Genomic DNA, 19,900 nt, shown 5'->3' on the forward strand with positions numbered 1-19,900 from the left:
GGGTGTACCCCGCCTCACGCCCGAAGACAGCTGGGATAGGCTCCAGCACCCCCCGCGACCCTCGTGAGGAAAAAAGCGGTAGAAAATGAACTAATCATATTCTCATCAAGCACTTGCCTCTATGGTCATAACTCTCTCCACAGCGCCCCCTGTTACACTAACAGTAGTACTACAACCTTCATACATAATTTGAATGCTAAATAAAGTGACTCATTTTTGTTTCAGGCTTTCACTAAATTAAATATACGACTTTTACAGTGGAAGGCGAGTTCTCTTAGACATTTGCTGTTTTTAAGAGTTAATTTAAATGATTTCCCACCCCCTCGCCTTGGTAAATACGTACATAGATTATATTCCGAGTGTTGTGGAAAACAGAGCGCATTATTCCCGCAGCAATAATACAAGGTTGAAGGTTTGTGTCTCCCAACACGGGTAGACTGCACCCAAGGGCCACTCTTCTTCTATGTTCGCTTAGAAAAGCATTTGGATTGCTTTTCCTCACACGGTCTCTCGCAGATTTGCACACAGAGTACATTTGCATCTAATTCTGATGGCAGCAACTGATCCCAGAGGAACTTGCCATAGTATGAGTGCTGTGTGTGTGCTTTTTCTATCATTGTACCAACAGTTCACGGGGCCGCACAGTTCGGCAAATTACATTAATGGAAGACTTATTAGTTTCATTTGGATGAGCAAACTGTTTATGATGATATGCAATCATGCTTAACAACACCCGAGTGTTTTAAATCGAAATGTAAATCTGTTTTTCGAGTCATTTGATAGCGGGGCGGCATGGCGGACGAGTGGTTAGCACGCAGACCTCACAGCTAGGAGGACCAGGGTTCGATTCCACCCTCGGCTATCTCTGTGTGGAGTTTGCATGTTCTCCCTGTGCATGCGTGGGTTTTCTCCGGGTACTCCGGTTTCCTCCCACATTCCAAAAACATGCTAGGTTAATTGGCGACTCCAAATTGTCCATAGGTATGAATGTGAGTGTGAATGGTTGTTTGTCTATATGTGCCCTGTGATTGGCGGTAGAAAATGAATGAATGAGTCATTTGATAGCTGGCTATGGGAGTGCTACCAAACAGAAACAAGCACAGAGCAGCATTGATGGAGGATTAGCATGAATGCCTCTCGTGACGCCTCCATGTTGGTCATAAAAGATGCATGCCGCAAGGTGCAGTCATATTCCACGTTGGAGCACATGGAGCTCAATCGAAGGACAACCGGTAGCATTCCATCTCAGACAATACTGCGTCATCAAATACATAATGATTAAGCAGTAAGAGTACACTGATAATTGTATATGCAGAAATAATTTGATTCCGCCACGACGACTGAATGACATATTAAATCGGAATGCAATTCTAGCTTCAGAATAAAATATCTACATGATGATTTAACATTCGCCTCAGGGTATTCTTTCATAATTCATCCACCGTGCCATGAAGCATGAAGATGGCAAAGGGAACAAGAGGACTAAACATACATTAAGAAATAATTTAGTTTTACACGCTATGACAGTAAATTATCCTACTTCGGACATTATTGTTCAGACAGGCTGAAATTTAACAGATGTTATCAACGTTAAGGAGGGTTGGTTAGGCGTTAAATATATATCAAATATTGATACATCGGGCTGCGATTAGCGCGCTGGCCTCACAGCTAGGAGATCCGAGTTCAATTCCACCCTCGGCCATGTCTGTGTGGAGTTTGCACGTTCTCTCTGTGCATGTGTGGGTTTTCTCCGGGTACTCCGGTTTCCTCCCACATTATGTCATTGTATTCATATCACCTCGTACTTCAATACGTGACAAAAAATATATATATATATATATATTAGGAAAGCAGGAAGTGAACAAATGTAACAGTTACTGATTGTAAAAGTACCAAATGGAGGGGTAGGATTTAATAAGCTTTGCTTCTTCCTACTCCTTTTGGACATGTGGAACTGTGAACTGATTATGTGATGCATTCAATTGTAATCTGATGCATGTTCAAATGAAATAAAACCATTACCAATACATGTTTTACCAAAAACATGCTAGGTTAATCGGTGACTCCAAATTGTCCATAGGTATGAATGTGAGTGTGAATGGTTGTTTGTCTATATGTGCCCTGTGATTGGCTCTCGCACCGAAGACAGCTGGGATAGGCTCCAGCACCCCCGCCACCCTCGTGAGGAAAAAGCGGTAGAAAATGAATGAATGAATGAATGAATGGTCATATCACCTCGTACTTCGGTACGTGCCAAAAAAAAATAATTAAACTATATTAGGAAAGCAGGAAGTGAACAAATGTAACAGTTACTGATTGTAAAAGTACCAGATGGAGGGGTAGGATTTAATAAGCTTTGCTTCTTCCTACTCCTTTTGGACATGTGGAACTGTGAACTGATTATGTGATGCATTCAATTGTAATCTGATGCATGTTCAAATGAAATAAAACCATTACCAATACATGTTTTACCAAAAACATGCTAGGTTAATTGGCGACTCCAAATTGTCCATAGGTATGAATGTGAGTGTGAATGGTTGTTTGTCTATATGTGCCCTGTGATTGGCTCTCACCCCGAAGACAGCTAGGATAGGCTCCAGCACCCTCGTGAGGATAAGCGGTAGAAAATGAATGAATATTGATCCACGTTAGAAAGTTGCCATAGTAATCAGTTAGCGCCAGTCTTGTAATACACTAAAGTGGCGCTAAAGTGTTTGTTGTTATTGTATATTCAAACTACTACAGTATCACCATTATATACATGGGCAATATTTATCAAAAAGGATGCCTCTGCAGGTGTTTTCCACCACAGTTACAGATGTCCTCCTGTACAGCAACGTTTTTTTTTTTTAAAAAGAGACAGACGGAGGAGCAAGGGAGCGTGCGAGGTGACGAGACAGCAGGTGCCGACAGAGTAACAATGCAGCAATCAAGGAGAGACAGCGGGCACGGTCGAAGCGCCAGACGGCAGTGAGAATGTTGAATACATAATCTCATTTGTACGGAGGACACAAATTATTTGGGCCAGTAGTTATAGTATAAAAAGAAATACCTCAGATACTGTATATATGCGTTTGTATGTGTACTCCGAGGATGACGCAGATGAAAAAGCTGGTGTGCGATGTTGAGTGTGTTATATTAACGCCATATACACGACTTTTCTTCATTTATCTGAGTGACAGATTGAGTTCAGTGGCAGCCTCAGCAGGAATCGTGCACACGGTAGAGGAGAAGCAGGGAACTTTAGCTGACATCTTGTGGATGTGGAGGTGTATGTGTATGTGTGTGTGTGTGTGTGTGTGTGTCTCACACACACACAAGCACACTGAGGATTTAGAACTTTGAAAAGGGATTTGGATTTTCGCTGGGATTTGAGGAAGATATTGGAGAGCGTGTGAGGGAATATATGATACGTCTTGCACTTTCCTGGGTGAGTCGACTGTACTAAGTCAAGCGTGGATGCTTGTTTTTTTTACACAGATGGACAAATGTCATCGAACATTACAAGAAAAATGGTTAATTAATACCAAGCCCAACCTTTGATTCACGCATCCACATTATTCTGCCCACCAACCATCCATTCATCGTACAAACAAGTCTTGCTTCAAACTTACGGGCTGTTGGTTCTGTCGCCAGTGCGAAATTGAACATATGGTGCAAGTTGTAGGAGGAGCCTAACAGCCTCTGGCCACTCCCCTTCATTGGTGCGAAACTCGCAGGAAGTTGAGTCACACTCTTCGAAACTGAACTGGTAATAAGTGTTGGAGTCGGAGAAAACCACTCGCTGGTCCACTGGAAATAAAAACACACACATACACTTTCAAATACCGTATTTTCCGGACTGTAAGTCGCACTTTTTTTCATAGGTTGGCTGTTCCTGCGACTTATACTCCAGAGCGACTTATAAATGAAAAAACTGTTATGTTATATAAACACTGGATACCTTTTCTGTTCATGTTTATTTTTTGTGTAGCTTAATAACCATTGTGTTAGCATATCTTACACCTATTTCGCCTGTTCTCTATTCTTTTATTAATGTAAATATTAATGTAATTAATGTAATGTAAATTAATATTAACTTGCCTTCCAAGAGGACGTAATGTCTGGTTTGGTCAAGTAGTAAATTAAATTACCCGCAAAAAATGTGACTTATACTCCAGTGCGACTTATGTATGTTTTTTTTCTACCTAATTATGCATTTTTGACCTTGTGCGACTCCAGAAAATACGGTAACTTGACAAAAGCACAATATTCATGGGTAACTTCATGTATTAGCATTATATTTATAAATATTTATAAATATATTAGCAAATAAATATATATATATATAATAATAAATATATAACTACATATTTAAATATAAATAATACATGAATACATATATATTATATACACATATTTTTAGTAAATATATATATAATAAATATATTAGCATTATACCATGCTACCAGGCTAATTTATTTTACATTTAAGAAGGGGTTTCAAACAGAGTGGGAAAGAATGCCAAAGAAAGAAGCCAACACCTTACCACTTCCACACCGAGTTGGAGGATAACTATGTTGTGTCGGACATGCGGTGTGAAGGTAATCTAATGTTATGTAACATTATTGACGCCTATGCCAGAATACTACCAGGAAAAAATGGTCATTTTTGTTCATTAATTTTAAAAACTACAATAATGAGGGAGCCATGTTTGAACCTGCAATGTAGCAAGGGACGGCTGTAATTGTCTTGCTGTCCACAAACAGTGTTTATTTGTGAAATCACAGCACATTAGCTTGAGGGAAGAGCTAATATCGTAAGGGTTACCGGACAGAAGGACTCCCAGCTCCAGCAGCACCTGCCAGACCCGCACGGCGGTGGTCCGACAGCGCACGTACACACACTGCTCACACAGCCACTGCACCAGCTCCACGCCCACATAGCTGCGTCTGTCAAAAAAAAAAACACACACATATCAGCACACAAACGCAGCTCGTAAAGCCCATGATCGGTTTTAGTGCTGTAGGAAAATGACAGGAAGGAGATTCCATTGTCTGATGAGCTCGAACCCGACTCTTTATGCTTGATTACACACATTGATTCATCCCTTGAGAGACAGCACACAGACAGACAGGCGTACCGTATGATTCTGGCTAGGTGGATCTTATCCTTAGCTGGGTACGGTCCGTGGGAGAGGAAGGCATTTCTCACAGCTCTGCCTGCGCATGGAAAACTCTGGGAGCACGACTGACAAAAAAAAAAAAAAAAAAAAACACATTGTGAAGCATATTTACATTGTTGTTTTAACAGTACAGTATCAATACACCAGCATCAGATACCGGTACCGTCTCTATCCAAGAAGGTGCATGCTTGTGAATATAAAGCCAATCTCAGTGTTCTCTTCTGTGTACTGTCAACACAACCCATGTTTTCACGATTTCACGGTTTACAGTCAACACTGTAAACAATGTAAGGGATCATAGTTGACTATTATGTTTGTGAATGTGAGTGTGAATGGATGGTTGTCTATATGCGCCCTGCGATTGGCTGAAAACCAGCCCAACCTGTCAACTATATTGGGTACTATGAGTGTAAAGGTGACTATAGGGGTGTTATTTCATGTCTAGTGGTCTCTAATAATGTTAAAAACCATATTTATGCTCGAACTACAGAAATATTCCATTTATTCTTAGCAGAGAGATTACCGTATCGTATCATATTACTGTATTTCATAAGTTACTCTAAATAATTAATCAAGAAATGATAATAAATGTAATAATAAATAATAATAAATAATAATAATACATTTGCATTACTGTTAATGGGATACTTAGATTTTTTTTTTTTTAGACATCAACTCAGATTTTGGTGATGAAAAACAGAGTTTAGTCACCGGGTATGGCTTCGCACAATAATCACATCAAACATTTTTGTGATGCTAATGTAACCCGAGCGGCTACCTGGAGCTATGTTCTTCATCACCGAAATCCGACCAGAACTGGACTGAGACGACCAAGGGAAATGTCAGAATATCAGAACTATCCCTTTAATTTAAGTATATTTTACATTGGGTGGTACATTGGAGGATGTTGCGGTTCTCATTGGGAGTGACCAAGATGGATAGGATCAGGAAGGAGTACATCAGAGGGACATTACATGTTAGAGGACTTGGAGATAAAGTCAGAGAGGCCTTGGAGATGGTTGGGACATGTCCAGAGGAGAGATCGTGAATATATTGGTAGAAGAATGCTGAGGTTCTCATTGGGAGTGACCAGGATGGATAGGATCAGGAACTGGACATTTCATGTTAGAGGCCTTGGAGATAAAGTCAGAGAGGCCAGACTGAGATGGTTTGGACGTGTCCAGAGGAGAGATAGCGAATATATTGGTAGAAGGATGCTGCCAGGTAGGAGGCGTAGAGGAAGACCAAAGAGGAGGTTTATGGATGTAGTGAAGGAGGACATGAGGGTAAGTTGGTGTGAGAGAGACAGATGCAGAAGACAGGGTTGGATGGTGGTGCAATCCATCTGTTGCAGCAGAACATCTAGTTGACCGATATCTAAAAAAAAAAAAAACCTAACAAGATGTTGAGCAAATGTAGCAATTTAGTGATTAATCAGGTTATTTCGATTAAGGTTCTTATAGCGGTAGCTCTTAAATTGACGTCGTGTTTTTTTTTTAGCTTCGCACAGCAGAGCTTAAAAGCTTTCTTCTGTAAAAACGGAATCCCTGATACTGCTTGGCACAGCAAAGTGCGATGCATGGATTCCGTCAAAGTCACACGAGCGGACGTCACGCGCTGACCGGGTCTGCAGCGGCGCCACACACGCCAATACGGCAAATTAGTTGAGTGCGTGTCCAGTTGACAAACAGCGACAGTTCACGGCTTCATCTTTGCTGAAGTGAGTATTTTCCAAGAGTAATATGAAGACACTCTCATCTTGCAGGGTTCCTCTTGGCCATCATTGTGTGTGTGTGTGTGTGTGTGTGTGTTTGTGTGAAAGTGTCCGGGAGAATGCCCAAGGTGAAAATCAGCACTGAGCTCATTTGTATTGAGGCTAAACAAACACACAGCAGAACTAAAGTGATGACATCATGTGTGTGCGTGCACACCCTCACCTTGTGTACCGTAGGTCCAGCACTTGGTCCGGGGATTGTGTCGGGTGATTGCTGTTGAAACACACACACACACACAACCATCAGAGTTCATACACATTAACACTCACACACACACACGTGAGTAAATACACTGAATAAACAACAAACCCTGGGAAGAGAAAGACCAGTTTTTCCATGCCAAACTTATTAGTCACAGTGTGTACAATTCAAAAAAGTATTATCAAGCCTCCATTATTGTGGAGTTACACCTGTGATACACATTGTGTGTGTGTGTGTGTGTGTGTACAATGACTATCTGACCTGAAATCAGTGAAATATGACACTCTCTCTCTACTGAATACTGTCTCATAAAAAGGTGCAGTAACACTTTTTTTTTTTGTATTTTTTAACAGTTATACCGCCATGTAGCCTTTGCCCCGGGCGCACCTCCTCCGCTATTAATCTTTATGCGGCATTATGGCACCCATGGAACATATTCACTCGTTAAAGTCATAAACGCTTTTGTTTTCCTGTCCAGTGACATCTTTTTTTATTCTTTGGGTACCCATTTCTGGTGTAAAATACAATAACATGACAAGAATTGAGTCCAAACATATACCTGTAATACTGTAATATGAATTAATAATTGTATGATCATTTTAAGGTGAGTGAGTAAAGGTCTGTGTGCTACTGTATTACAAAATGTTGCTTTTAGGTTCATTTGGGAATTTTGACACTCACTTTTATTTGTGTGAGATGACTAGGGGTGTGATGAGATCTTGTGTTCTGTTATTGTTGTTGAAGTTCAACAGTGGGGGGGGGGGGTAATAGTAATTACTAATTACTATTATTACATTTGATCAAAGTTACTTAAGATTTGGCAGATCAAACCACAACCACTTACATATTCTTAAAGCAAAACCTCTTGTAATATTCTGATTTATATTATCAAAATGTTAAGTTCAAAATGATTTTTTCCCTCGTAATTATATATATATTATCATTCATAATTATATATATATATATATATATATATATATATATATATATATATATATATATATATATATATATATATATATTTTTTTTTCACAGGTTATTTTGATATTCACCTTGAAATTACAAATGTCATCTAGGTATTATTTATAAGGTCATTTTGACAATTATTAAAACTACAACTTTATTATTCTTATTTACATTTTTTCTGGAATTTTTCACATTTTGCTGTTGAAAAAAATACATATAGGTCACATTGCAAGTTTTTTTCCCCAATGGCTGCCAAGCTAACAAAGATTGAGCAAGCTCTCCCCATCATTCTAATTAATTATTATTCTAGTGCTTCTACAGCAAACTGTAATGGATATTATATTCTCTGTATTCAAAAGCTTGCTACACCAACACAGATATTGCAAGTCGTGTATTACTTTAAATGGCATCATGTTTTAAACATGGTGGACATCATGCAAGGTTTGTGGCCTCTGCGGAGCATCTAACATACTGAGTCGGAATGGGATTTTAGTGTTTCGCTTCTTTGTTAGCTGATGTGATGCACATACATTTAACAGTGGGTGATCAAATACAGAATAAAACATATCCTCTGCTTTTGCACAGATGATTTTTTTTTAACGTTGCCATTAAAAACTACAAGGTCGTACAATGTACAATAGGAGAGACACAGGAGTGCAGGCAGTAAAGCAGGATGGCTGATAAAGTCGTGGGTTGGAATACCATCAGATATAATGAACGCCCAGAGGATGATAAATGGAGGGATTCGGAGATGATCAAATGATGGAACAAATGAAAAAGTACCTCAACAGCGGTGGAAGATGAATGTGTGTGTGTGTGTGTGTGTGTGTAAGGCGAGATAGAGAGAAAGAGAAGCATTGACAAAAGTCGATCAATAGACATGACACGGATATGAGCGTGACAGATGGAGAGGGAGAGAGATGAGCTGAGGAGGGACCTTTTTAATTGTGCTCACGAAAAGGCGAGAACGTGGAGCGAGATGGAGAGAGGGAGGGAGAAAAGAGAGAGAGAAATGTACTGTGGAGGCAAAAAGAGACTAGAAAGAGGAATAGGACACTGAACTGTACAACCAAGCTATTCTGTCTACATAAAAAACACAACTAGCAACTCAGGGTACACAAAAAATGCACAATGCACTACACTCAGTATAAAAAAAAAATTATCTTGAAAAGGAATTAGGCACCTTGATATCATGACACACACCGCACATTGTATATAATAAAATAATGCACAAAACAGACAGGCTTCACTACACATCTTAAAATACAGCCTGAAGCTCTGCCAGTATTGTTTTATTGTACACCCTGGACTGGTGGCCAGCCAATCACAGGGCACATATAGACAAACAACCATTCACACTCACATTCATACCTATGGACAATTTGGAGTCGCTAATTAACCTAGCATGTTTTTGGAATGTGGGAGGAAACCGCAAACAAAGACAGGCTTCACTACACATCTTAAAATACAGCCTGAAGCTCTGCCAGTATTGTTTTTTTCTTCAGGAAGTCAGCAAAGCTAGCATCATATGGCTGTTATGTTAGCGCTTACGCTCACTTAGCTAGGCTAGTGATGCTAACTCCCTCCTTAAGAAAAAAAATGTATACGGAAAAAATTGCGGGAATGCTGGAGCCTATCCCAGCTGTCTTCGGGCGAGAGGTGGGGTACACCCTGGACTGGTCGCCAGCCAATCACATGGCACATATAGACAAACAACCATTCACACTCACATTCATACCTATGGACAATTTGGAGTCGCTAATTAACCTAGCATGTTTTTGGAATGTGGGAGGAAACCGGAGTATATAATAAAATAACCCCAAATCAAGACAGGCTTCACTACACATCTCAAAATACAGCCTGAAGCTCTGCCAGTATTGTTTTTTTCTTCAGGAAGTCGGCAAAGCTAGCATCATATGGCTGTTATGTTAGCGCTTAAGCTCACTTAGCTAGGCTAGTGTTGCTAACACTCTCCTTAAGAAAAAACACACACTCTAAAAATGTATACGGAAAAATTTGCGGGAATGCTGGAGCCTATCCCCGCTGTCTTTGGGCGAGGGGCGGGGTACACCCTGGATTGGTGGCCAGCCAATCACAGGGCACATATAGACAAACAACCATTCACACTCACATTCATACCTATGGACAATTAACAGAATTTGAATGTTTTTTGGGATGTGGGAGGAAAGTGGAATACCCGGAGAACATGCAAACTCCACACCAAGCGAACCCAAGTATCCCAATCTCCTGACTGTGTGGCCTACATGCCAAACACTCATCCACTGTGCGGCCCACACTATTGTATCTGTGTCCAGCCTGAGTGACTTAGGTGTGAATTGAGTTGCCAGACTAAAAATGTTGTAGCTAACGGCTTCTTCTGAAGACCCGTAGTGATGGTACTGAGGGTGAAGGGAGTAAGTGGAGCATATTAGACCGAGTACATTTCTCCTGACTTTCACTTCCTTCTCATCTTGTTCACTCACCCTTCTATTTCTCCATGTCTTTGTTTTCTGTCTGCTGCACATTGATCTCTCCTAAAGTCTGCACAGGCACTCCACTGGCGGTGACTCATTTCTACTGTACCGCACACTCAAGTCTTTTAGTTTAGTGCTTTGATTCTTTCCCCTCACAAAAACACGCATCACGAGATTGGGGGTTGCACATTTGTTGTCGGCCGACAAGAGGAATGAGGGCTATAAAGCGTGAGCGCATGCTGACACGCTTATCTGTGCGATGACTTCAAAGTGTGTCTGGGTGGGCGATAGAACAAGAGCGAGGCAGGAGAGCGTGAGGTCATTATCTTGAGAAGAACCAATTGCTCTCAGATTAGATCGGCGAGGGAGCCGAGGGGCTGCGGCATGCCATGTTTGGCAAGCCCTATGTTCTCACTTGGTGTTGACGAATGTTCTGAGGTCCTATTACAATGCCGGGGTTGCACTCCTACGCTGGAAGTCTCCATGCTAGTAGCTGAACTTTAGTGATCAGTGATTCCAGAATGGGGGGTGCACGGCGGTCGAGTGGCTAGCGTACAGACCTCACAGCGAGGAGATCCGGGTTCAATTCCAATCTCGGCTATCTCTGTGTGGAGTGTGCATGTTCTCCCCGTGCATGCGTGGGTTTTCTCCGGGTACTCCGGTTTCCTCCCACATTCCAAAAACATGCTAGGTTAATTGGCCACTCCAAATTGTCCATAGGTATGAATGTGAGTGTGAATGGTTGTTTGTCTATATGTGCCCTGTGATTGGCTGGCAACCAGTCCAGGGTGTACCCCGCCTCCCGCCCCGAAGACAGCTGGGATAGGCTCCAGCACCCCCGCGACCCTCGTGAGGATAAGCGGTAGAAAATGAATGAAGGAATGAATGAATGAATCCTGACCAGGTACCGAAAGTAAGGGCGGCAGAGGAAGAACCAGCGCCACTGCCCAGCAGCAGCAGGTGGCCAGCAACCGCCCACGCCAACCCCTGGGACGACCAAAACCACCCAACCCCAGATCCGGACAACCCACTAGAACCATCAGGGGGGCAGTCCAGTAAACAGGGTCAGGGACACCCACCCCCGACTCTTCCCACCCCTGAGACACCAGAGCTACCCGGCTCTCAGTTAAGGCACACTCCATTTAGATTTGATTTTGATGCGTCCAAAACATAATTCGTCACCAATAAATCCCACCAATGTTATGGATTGGTTTGTTATTGTGCCCGAACATCTGTTTATGTCAGCCTTCAGCTGTGAGTGTTGGGAATCGGAGAATGTAGCACTTCCTTGTTGAGTGTTAACATGACAACAATCACTATGATGCAAAAAAAACAAAACAAACAAATTAGCCAACAGCCTTGCTCAGCACTCTGACTGGACACACCAATAATAGGATTAGCCCCAGTATATTGATTTCTTTTTTATTTAGAAAGAACTGAGTTATTTTTTCATTATTTTAAATATACATGTTCCACTTTTGGCGGCACGGCGGTCCAGTGATTAGCGCACAGACCTCACAGCTAAGAGACCAGTGTTCAATTCCACCCTCGGCCATCTCTGTGTGGAGTTTGCATGTTCTCCCCGTGCATGCGTGGGTTTTCTCCGGGTACTCCGGTTTCCTCCCACATTCCAAAAACATGCTAGGTTAATTGGCGACTCCAAATTGTCCATAGGTATGAATGTGAGTGTGAATGGTTGTTTGTCTATATGTGCCCTGTGATTGGCTGGCGACCAGTCCAGGGTGTACCCCGGCTCTTGCCCGAAGACAGCTGGGATAGGCTCCAGCACCCCCCGTTGCTAGAAAATGAATGAATAAATGAATGAATGTTCCACTTTCATTGTGTTATATTATATGGTTTATAAATGACTTCCATTCGATTTGCCATTCAATAAAGTTATTTCAAAATATCCCATTTTAGAGCTGTAGTTATGTCCTCCACCACCGCTTTTTACTGCATTTTATTGGCGTGTGGGCATCTGAAGACTTTATGGGCTAAAAGAACAGATTCATTGGTTTGCTCTGTTTAATGTGACTTTTCCTTTCATCCAGCCTTTTTTTTCTCCCTTGTGGGTTTCCTCATGGGATGAACCTAACATGAAAGGCATCTCGGAGTTTTGAACTTTCCCACTGAGTTGTGAACACATCGCTTGGCACCGCCTGCTAAATGCTGGCATCCACATGCTAACATATTTGCATACATATTGCTTACATGCTAATGCTTTAGCGCGTCATGGTTGCCAATTCGGCAAAGTTAATTTGCAAATATTTGCAAATATTCATGATAACCGATGCTCCTTTGTTTGTTTGCCCCCCCCTTTCTAAGTGTATGTCTCTCACCAACCCCTCCTAAATGAATGTATAATACTGTTATGGCTGTGCAATATGGCTGGCAGATATGAAACGATATCAAAGCAGCTGCTCTGCAACATGACGAAAGGAGACATTTTAAAATATAATCACTGAAAATGTGGATTTCATGAGCAAAACAACCCCAAGAATATTTTAATATACGGTACATTTCTAACTAGGGATTGGCCGGTATCGGTTCCAATACCAGCATAATTCATGTACCGGAAATTTTTGATGCATGAGCTATGCCTGTGCTTTAATGTTGTCCGCAAATTTAGCTAAAAGATTAAAATTAGGGAAAAAATAAAAAATTAGGGATGTCCAATATTGGTCAATATGCCAATATCCGATACCAATATGTGTAACATGACACATATGTGTTGTATACAGCATTTTTTTAAACATCGGTTTTCATGATTGGGAAAAAAAATCTGATATAAATATCAACTGATATCACATTTTTATGCTGATATCTGGCCGATAATTATCGGACATCCCTAAAAAAAAAATTGTATCTGTCGCCACACATACATCAAGTTAAGTACTTATTTTCTGATATTCTTTAGGTGTGGTTGCATATGAAATCAAACGTTAAGTACTTATTTTCTGATATTCTTTAGGCGTGGTTGCATAGGAAATCCAACGATTTCTTATATCAAAAAACCAAAAAACTTATTTCCCAGAGATCATAATGAGATGTAAAGAACCTTTTGTCCTGTTGCTGATGATTTAATGACATCATGCCTACCCTAAGTCTTAAACGCGTAGCAAGGACTGCTGACCACAGTGGACCCATCTCACATGCCATAAAAACATGAATCATGTATTAATAATGGTCACTACACAATTCGGCCTGACTGACAGACAGAGATATAAATTGCGACACATGACCTAAGAAGTCAAGTGTGCTCATCAGTGAAGTCCGACAGAGCACCGTGATGCCAAGTTAGTTGGGAACTAGGTTAAGTGTTCCTTCGAGCAGGCGTCCCTCCTGTAGCCAATAAAGAACTAATTGACTACCATAAGAGGTCACCATAGAGATCGTCATAAGAATGGACACTGAAGGATTATCAATCCCCTAATAGGTTGAAGAAAAAAACTGTTTTCTCTTATTAGACAAGAAAGCTGTGAGTGTGCATATGCATGTGGCCTGTGTCAAACAGTCATGTGGATTATTGGTTTTTACATCTTTACAATTAGTTTGTTGGGCTATTGTACTGTAGCTCAGCAAACAACAAATCAATAGACGTTTCTCTGTGTTATGTTTCTGGAAAAAGCATTCATGGATTAGAAGTAGAAGATAAATATACAGCTACACCTGCAGAATCTTATGACAGACTGTATTCAAAATCCATGGGCTGCAGATGGCCAGCACTATGTAGACACAGATGTATCTATACGGAAGTCCTCAGGAGTGTGTGAGAGTGTGACCAATCACATCAGATTAAATTAAACAGACCATTTGGTGTCGGAAGCATGATTTCCATGGAAACACTGCACAAAGAGGCGCAGTATCTGGAAGATTTAGAAAGCCTTATGTGCGGGTTATTGTGTGTAGCTGCTCTATAGGAGTCCACAACTCAATACATTCATTCATTCATTCATTTTCTACCGCTTATCCCAGCTGTCTTCGGGCGAGAGGCAGGGTCCACCCTGGACTGGTGGTCAGCCAATCACAGGGCACATATAGACAAACAACCATTCACATTCACATTCATACCTATGGACAATTTGGAGTCGCCAATTAACCTAGCATGTTTTTGGAATGTTTTTGGAATGTGGGAGGAAACCGGAGAAAACCCACGCATGCATGGGGAGAACATGCAAACTCCACACAGAGATGGCCGAGGGTGGAATTGAACCCTGGTCTCCTAGCTGTGAGGTCTGTGCGCTAACCACTCGACCGCCGTGCAATAATTCAACTCAATATAAGTCACATAGCAAAACAAAAACCCACCAGAACTCGACTCACAGAACGAAGACAACACATTCCAAACTGTTCCCTATGTTTATCACACATAAAAAAACGGAATATCTCCGTGAAAGCGTCATCGCTGAATCCCCACAGTGAGAGTAGACTTTAGTATCTTTCCTAACATTCGGAGCCAATGGGAAAAGAAGCCCTGCAAGTCATCCGTCTTACGTTGGCACGGAGGGAATGTTTCTCCTCTGGCTGTTAGCGATAATGAAGACAAGTAGAGCTGACACTTGTGCACTCATCTGGATTGTCAGGTGTGTTCTTACCATGTCGGGATCAGGGGGGGTCATACATATTTACCGCTTTGGCGACGATTCTTCACCAAAGAGAGGCACTCACAATAGTAAACAACAATAGTAGACCCCCACATGTGCCACCTATAAAATAATGGAGCCTCCTCGTCGTCCTCCTAACCACTAGACCACCATTTGCCCCCCAAAAATCATACAAAATTTTAGCACAATATGATATATTAGCATCTACACAAATGGGTGAACTGTAAACAGGAAGTAGTACACACAAACACTAATTTGCTTGAACATTGGGGGCGTTTAATTTGTGTTTGTGACGTGAAGAGTTAAGCTGGAGCCTACTCCACTGCCAAGGGTCAATGACAGACATATATGAGAGGTCGATTTCATCTTCAAACAATTATTAAAATAAATTAATAAAGGGGCGGCACGGCGGTCCAGTGGTTAGCGCACAGACCTCACAGCTAGGAGACCAGGGTTCAATTCCACCCTCGGCTATCTCTGTGTGGAGTTTTGCATGTTCTCCACGTGCATGTGTGGGTTTTCTCCGGGTAATCCGGTTTATTCCCACATTCCAAAAAAACATGCTAGGGCTTCTCGCCCGAAGACAGCTGGGATAGGCTCCAGCACCCCCCGCAACCCTCGTGAGGAAAAAGCGGTAGAAAATGAATGAATGAATGAAATGAATAAAGCAAAGGTGCAGCAAAGATTTATCATTCTATCTCTATGATGTCATTTTAAATGTAACACTGTGGCTGGGAATGATGGATAAAGCAGATGGTGGAAGAAATTGACATAGGAGGGGGGAAAAAACATGTATGTTGGGTGAATTGGACTCTCATAGGTGTGAATGTGAGGGTAAAGTGACCCTAATGAGAATAAGCAGAGTACGAAAGAAAATGAAAGTTCCCCTCAAAGGAACCCATACATATGTGCTGCACACATGATCATTAACAGAAACGCGTGTGTAGTATATCCTGAAGGTGGTTGCCTTGACTACCAGAGTGTGAAGGTATGGTGTTTAACAGCAGGTTATTATGGACACACACACACACACACACACACACACCTCTGCGACAGTCACGGTCAGGACAAAAACACCTGAGTCGTGACGTCAAGCCTCCACCAAGTTGCTTTAGCGGTTTAAAACGTCTACCGTTTAGCCCTAGCATCAAAAACATGAAAGGCGGAAGGAGACACACACACACACACAAGGGGGGGTACTCACGCTCTTCTTCCGCAGGTGCAGCCCGTGCTTAAGTAGTCCCGGCAGGTCCCGGATTTTGTGCTTGAGCTGAGCTTGGTCCCGTGCGCTCCGGTTCCACCGTAAGCCCGCGAGCAAGCCGTCCTCTGCGGGCTCCGAGTCCTCCATGATTGACGTTCTGTTTAAAAAAAAAAAAAAAAAGTCCACGTTTGTCTTCGAGTGTGGCGAGTGTGTCCTCAACGTCCGCGCCACTTCGACATTCCCCCTCTCATCCTTCCTCCCTCCTTCTGCTGCTCCTCTTCCTCCTTTTCTGCCTCGCTGTCTCACGGAGCGACCTGCATCTGCAACACACACACACAAACACACACACACACACACACACACGGAGGCGTACACGACGTTTAACGACCTACTTGTGTTCCGCAGCACGCCACGCTGCTGCTGCTGTTGCTGCTGCTGCTACTCCACCCTCAGGCTGGCGCCCACACCCCGGGGTGAGCAGGTTGACGAGACGTGCGCGTGCGTGTGATTGAGAGAGAGGGGGTGGGGGGGGGTGTACCACTCCTAAAGTGTGGCCCAGGGGCCAATTGAATTGTTTTTGCTGGCCCACCACTACGGTGGCTTGACAGGTGCAATTGCAAATGCTCGTTTTGTTTTCTAAAAAAAAAAGTTTAATTTAATGAGAATAAAGTCAAAATATGTTTACATGAGGGGCATGGGTTTGATTCCCATTCGGGGTCGCGTCAGGAAGGGCATCCGACGTGAAAACTTAAATGGGTCTTATTATGCTTTTCCACTTTTTCTGACCTATAAATGTAGTTTGAATGTTTTATACTCTTGGTAAACGATGTTTAAAAAGTTTCAGATAATTTTCAAGGTTTGCAAATTAAGGTTTGCGCACTTCAAAGTGAACTCTTAAAGAAATTTGAGATGGATCAAAACGCTCAGTTTCAGAGGGCGTTGCAAAAACTGTTACTTTGTGATGTCACAGAGGAGAGGACTTCCTTATATGGGCGTGTCTGTAGAACAGAAACGCTCTCCACCCTCCCCCTAGCTCTGCTTCTGTGTTTACGTTGCTCAAAAGTGGTTGTTTGGTTATTTGGTTGTAAGGGAAGGCCACATTTGTTTACAATTTCAATGGCGCCACCTTCAGGCACAAGTGGTTGGAGTTCCTGATTCCCTACCATCAAAAGAAATGCATTTTAATCGTTTGAATCAATTTAATCGCAATTTAAACGACATTTCACACTGGACTATTTTGTGAACACGGGCCAGTATGTAGCTGGAATAGCCGACAAAGTCCGACTCCTTTCCAACTTTACTTGGTCGTCAGGAAGAGAATCTCCTAACTGTCTTTATTTTGTGTAAGTCATGGAACTAAAGCACTTGTCTGTGTAGCATTATAGAGTGTGCATACAGGAAGTGGGGTTGCTAATAGCCATTTCCCACTTCAATTTAGTGGCTCTACCCGACTTTTTTTTACACACTGGTAGTCCCGCAAAACACATTAGATGTTAGCAATGCTATAGAAAACTTTAAAATGCTAAAGCTACTTACCATTGAGAGATGTCTTGAAGTAACCTCTTTTCTTCAGAAACTTCAGACTGTCCAGTCTCTACTTCCGGATCGGATTCGGGTTCCAACAAATATGGCTGAATGTTAAATGTGGACAGTTTAAAAAGATACATCACCGTTTATTATCAACTCCTATAGAGTTGGGTTAGCAGCTAGCGGCACAAACCGAAAGTCCTTCTAAGCAGTTGTGAATGTGATCAACCACAGCGCAATGGGCGTGTGTCCACCTGGAGGTGGACCATGGGTGGAATACATTAAAACTTAGAAACTTAGAAATCCAAAGAAATACAGCCGAATAGGTGCAGATTCTGGACGATCTAGAAAGCTTTCTGTGCTGGTTATGTATGTAGCTGCTCTATAGGAGTCCACCACTCAATACAAAGGGCCAAAAAGGAGTACAATAGATCCAATTATGGGGGTGTTATAAGATTCAGAGAAAAAAGTTGAAATATTTATAACATTTAAGAAACATGGAAAAAAAGAAGAGATACATTTTACACAAAGAGATGCAGCCTGTTTTTTCTTTAAATAGATGCAAATATCTTACAAAATGTGAGTTTTCAGTATTAAGGCCCTCGGTGGAAAAGGTTTCATGAACACCTTCCACCCCTAAAATGATAGTATTTTTTCATTTTGGGGTTAGGGGCTCTCATTGGTACGACGTTACCTGTCTCCCATTTCCATAGGTAAACAGAACAAGCCTACAGCTTATCTGTGTGTGTGCGTGTGGTGGGGGATGCTGCCATACATTCCAGTTTAACCTGAAGGAGAAGGCAGGTGAGTTGCAACATGAGAGGGCTGTTGTGCGGTTCAGACACAGAGACTCCACTTCTGGGCAGGTAGTAGTGTGGGTTCAGTCCCCACTGGGACGGTGTGAATTAGTGAATGTGAACCATTGTCTGACTCACTGTGATTGACTGGAAACCAGTCCAGGGTGTACCCTGCCTCTAACCTGAAGTCAGCTGGGATAGACTCCATTTTCATCTAAATTATTAGACATGTGCATAAGCCAAGGAAGAAAGCATTACATTTTGTTGCAGATGCTATATATAGTGTATTCTAAAGGGATTTCCACTTTGTAATGTTTTTACTGCCACCTACAGGACTGGGGTGGAAAAAGCACATTATCTATACTATTCATTCACGAGGGTCACGGGGGGAGCCTATCCCAGCTGTCTTCGGGCGAGAGGCGGGGTACACCCTGGACTGGTGGCCAGCCAATCACAGGGCACATATAGACAAACAACCATTCACACTCACATTCATACCTATGGACAATTTGGAGTCGCCAATTAACCTAGCATGTTTTTGGAATGTGGGAGGAAACCGGAGTACCCGGAGAAAACCCACGCATGCACGGGGAGAACATGCAAACTCCACACAAAGATGGCCGAGGGTGGAATTGAACCCTGGTCTCCTAGGTCTGCGTGCTAACCACTCGTCCGCCGTGCCGCCCACATCTATACCATACATCTAGTAATTTTCTATTGGCCAGCCAATCACAGGGCACATATAGGCAAACAACCATTCACACTCTCATTCATACATATGGACAATTTGGAGTCGCCAATTAAGCTAACATGTTTTTGGAATGTGGGAGGAAAGCAGCCTACATGCTAACCACCGCAGGTGACACTCAATATGTGTGACCTTGCCGTGGAAGAGGGTGGAAAAAACTTGACATTTAATTGAAGATTTCATGTGAGCAGGAGTTGAAAGATAATTTATTTGAAGCGTCGAGATGCGAGGGGGAGCCGAGCTTGCCTCTGTGGATGACATGAAGCCGTGCAGGGTTCATCTCCAGTGCACTTGTATAACTCGGGATGTCGGGTCTACTTTTTCTGATAGGATTTGTAATCTGGGATAATTAGCCCAGATTATGCCGACAACGTCGCCGTCAGAGGTTAGATGCCAGCAGACGTGCTGTATCGGTGTCTTACTTTGGAAATGGTAATGGTTTT

General features: G+C 42.3%; 1 protein-coding gene across 2 annotated transcripts in view; it reads right to left on the reverse strand.

Annotated features, from left to right (window-relative positions):
- The window catches only part of rapgef5a (Rap guanine nucleotide exchange factor (GEF) 5a), a 44,014-nt gene extending 27,095 nt beyond the window's left edge, over positions 1-16,919 (reverse strand). Inside the window, exons 1-6 of one of the 2 annotated variants that reach the window (XM_058046995.1) lie at positions 16,778-16,919; positions 16,389-16,542; positions 7,102-7,152; positions 5,123-5,229; positions 4,810-4,931; positions 3,615-3,792 (exon numbers count right to left, since the gene is read on the reverse strand). In XM_058046995.1, coding sequence (XP_057902978.1) covers positions 3,615-3,792; positions 4,810-4,931; positions 5,123-5,229; positions 7,102-7,152; positions 16,389-16,532 — 602 coding nt within the window. In that variant the 5' untranslated portion in view covers positions 16,533-16,542; positions 16,778-16,919. The other variant, XM_058046993.1, reaches the window with a different exon arrangement.
- Between the last annotated feature and the right edge of the window lie 2,981 nt (positions 16,920-19,900).

This window comes from Doryrhamphus excisus, chromosome 14, assembly GCF_030265055.1.
Source record: "Doryrhamphus excisus isolate RoL2022-K1 chromosome 14, RoL_Dexc_1.0, whole genome shotgun sequence".
Lineage (NCBI taxonomy): Eukaryota > Metazoa > Chordata > Actinopteri > Syngnathiformes > Syngnathidae > Doryrhamphus > Doryrhamphus excisus.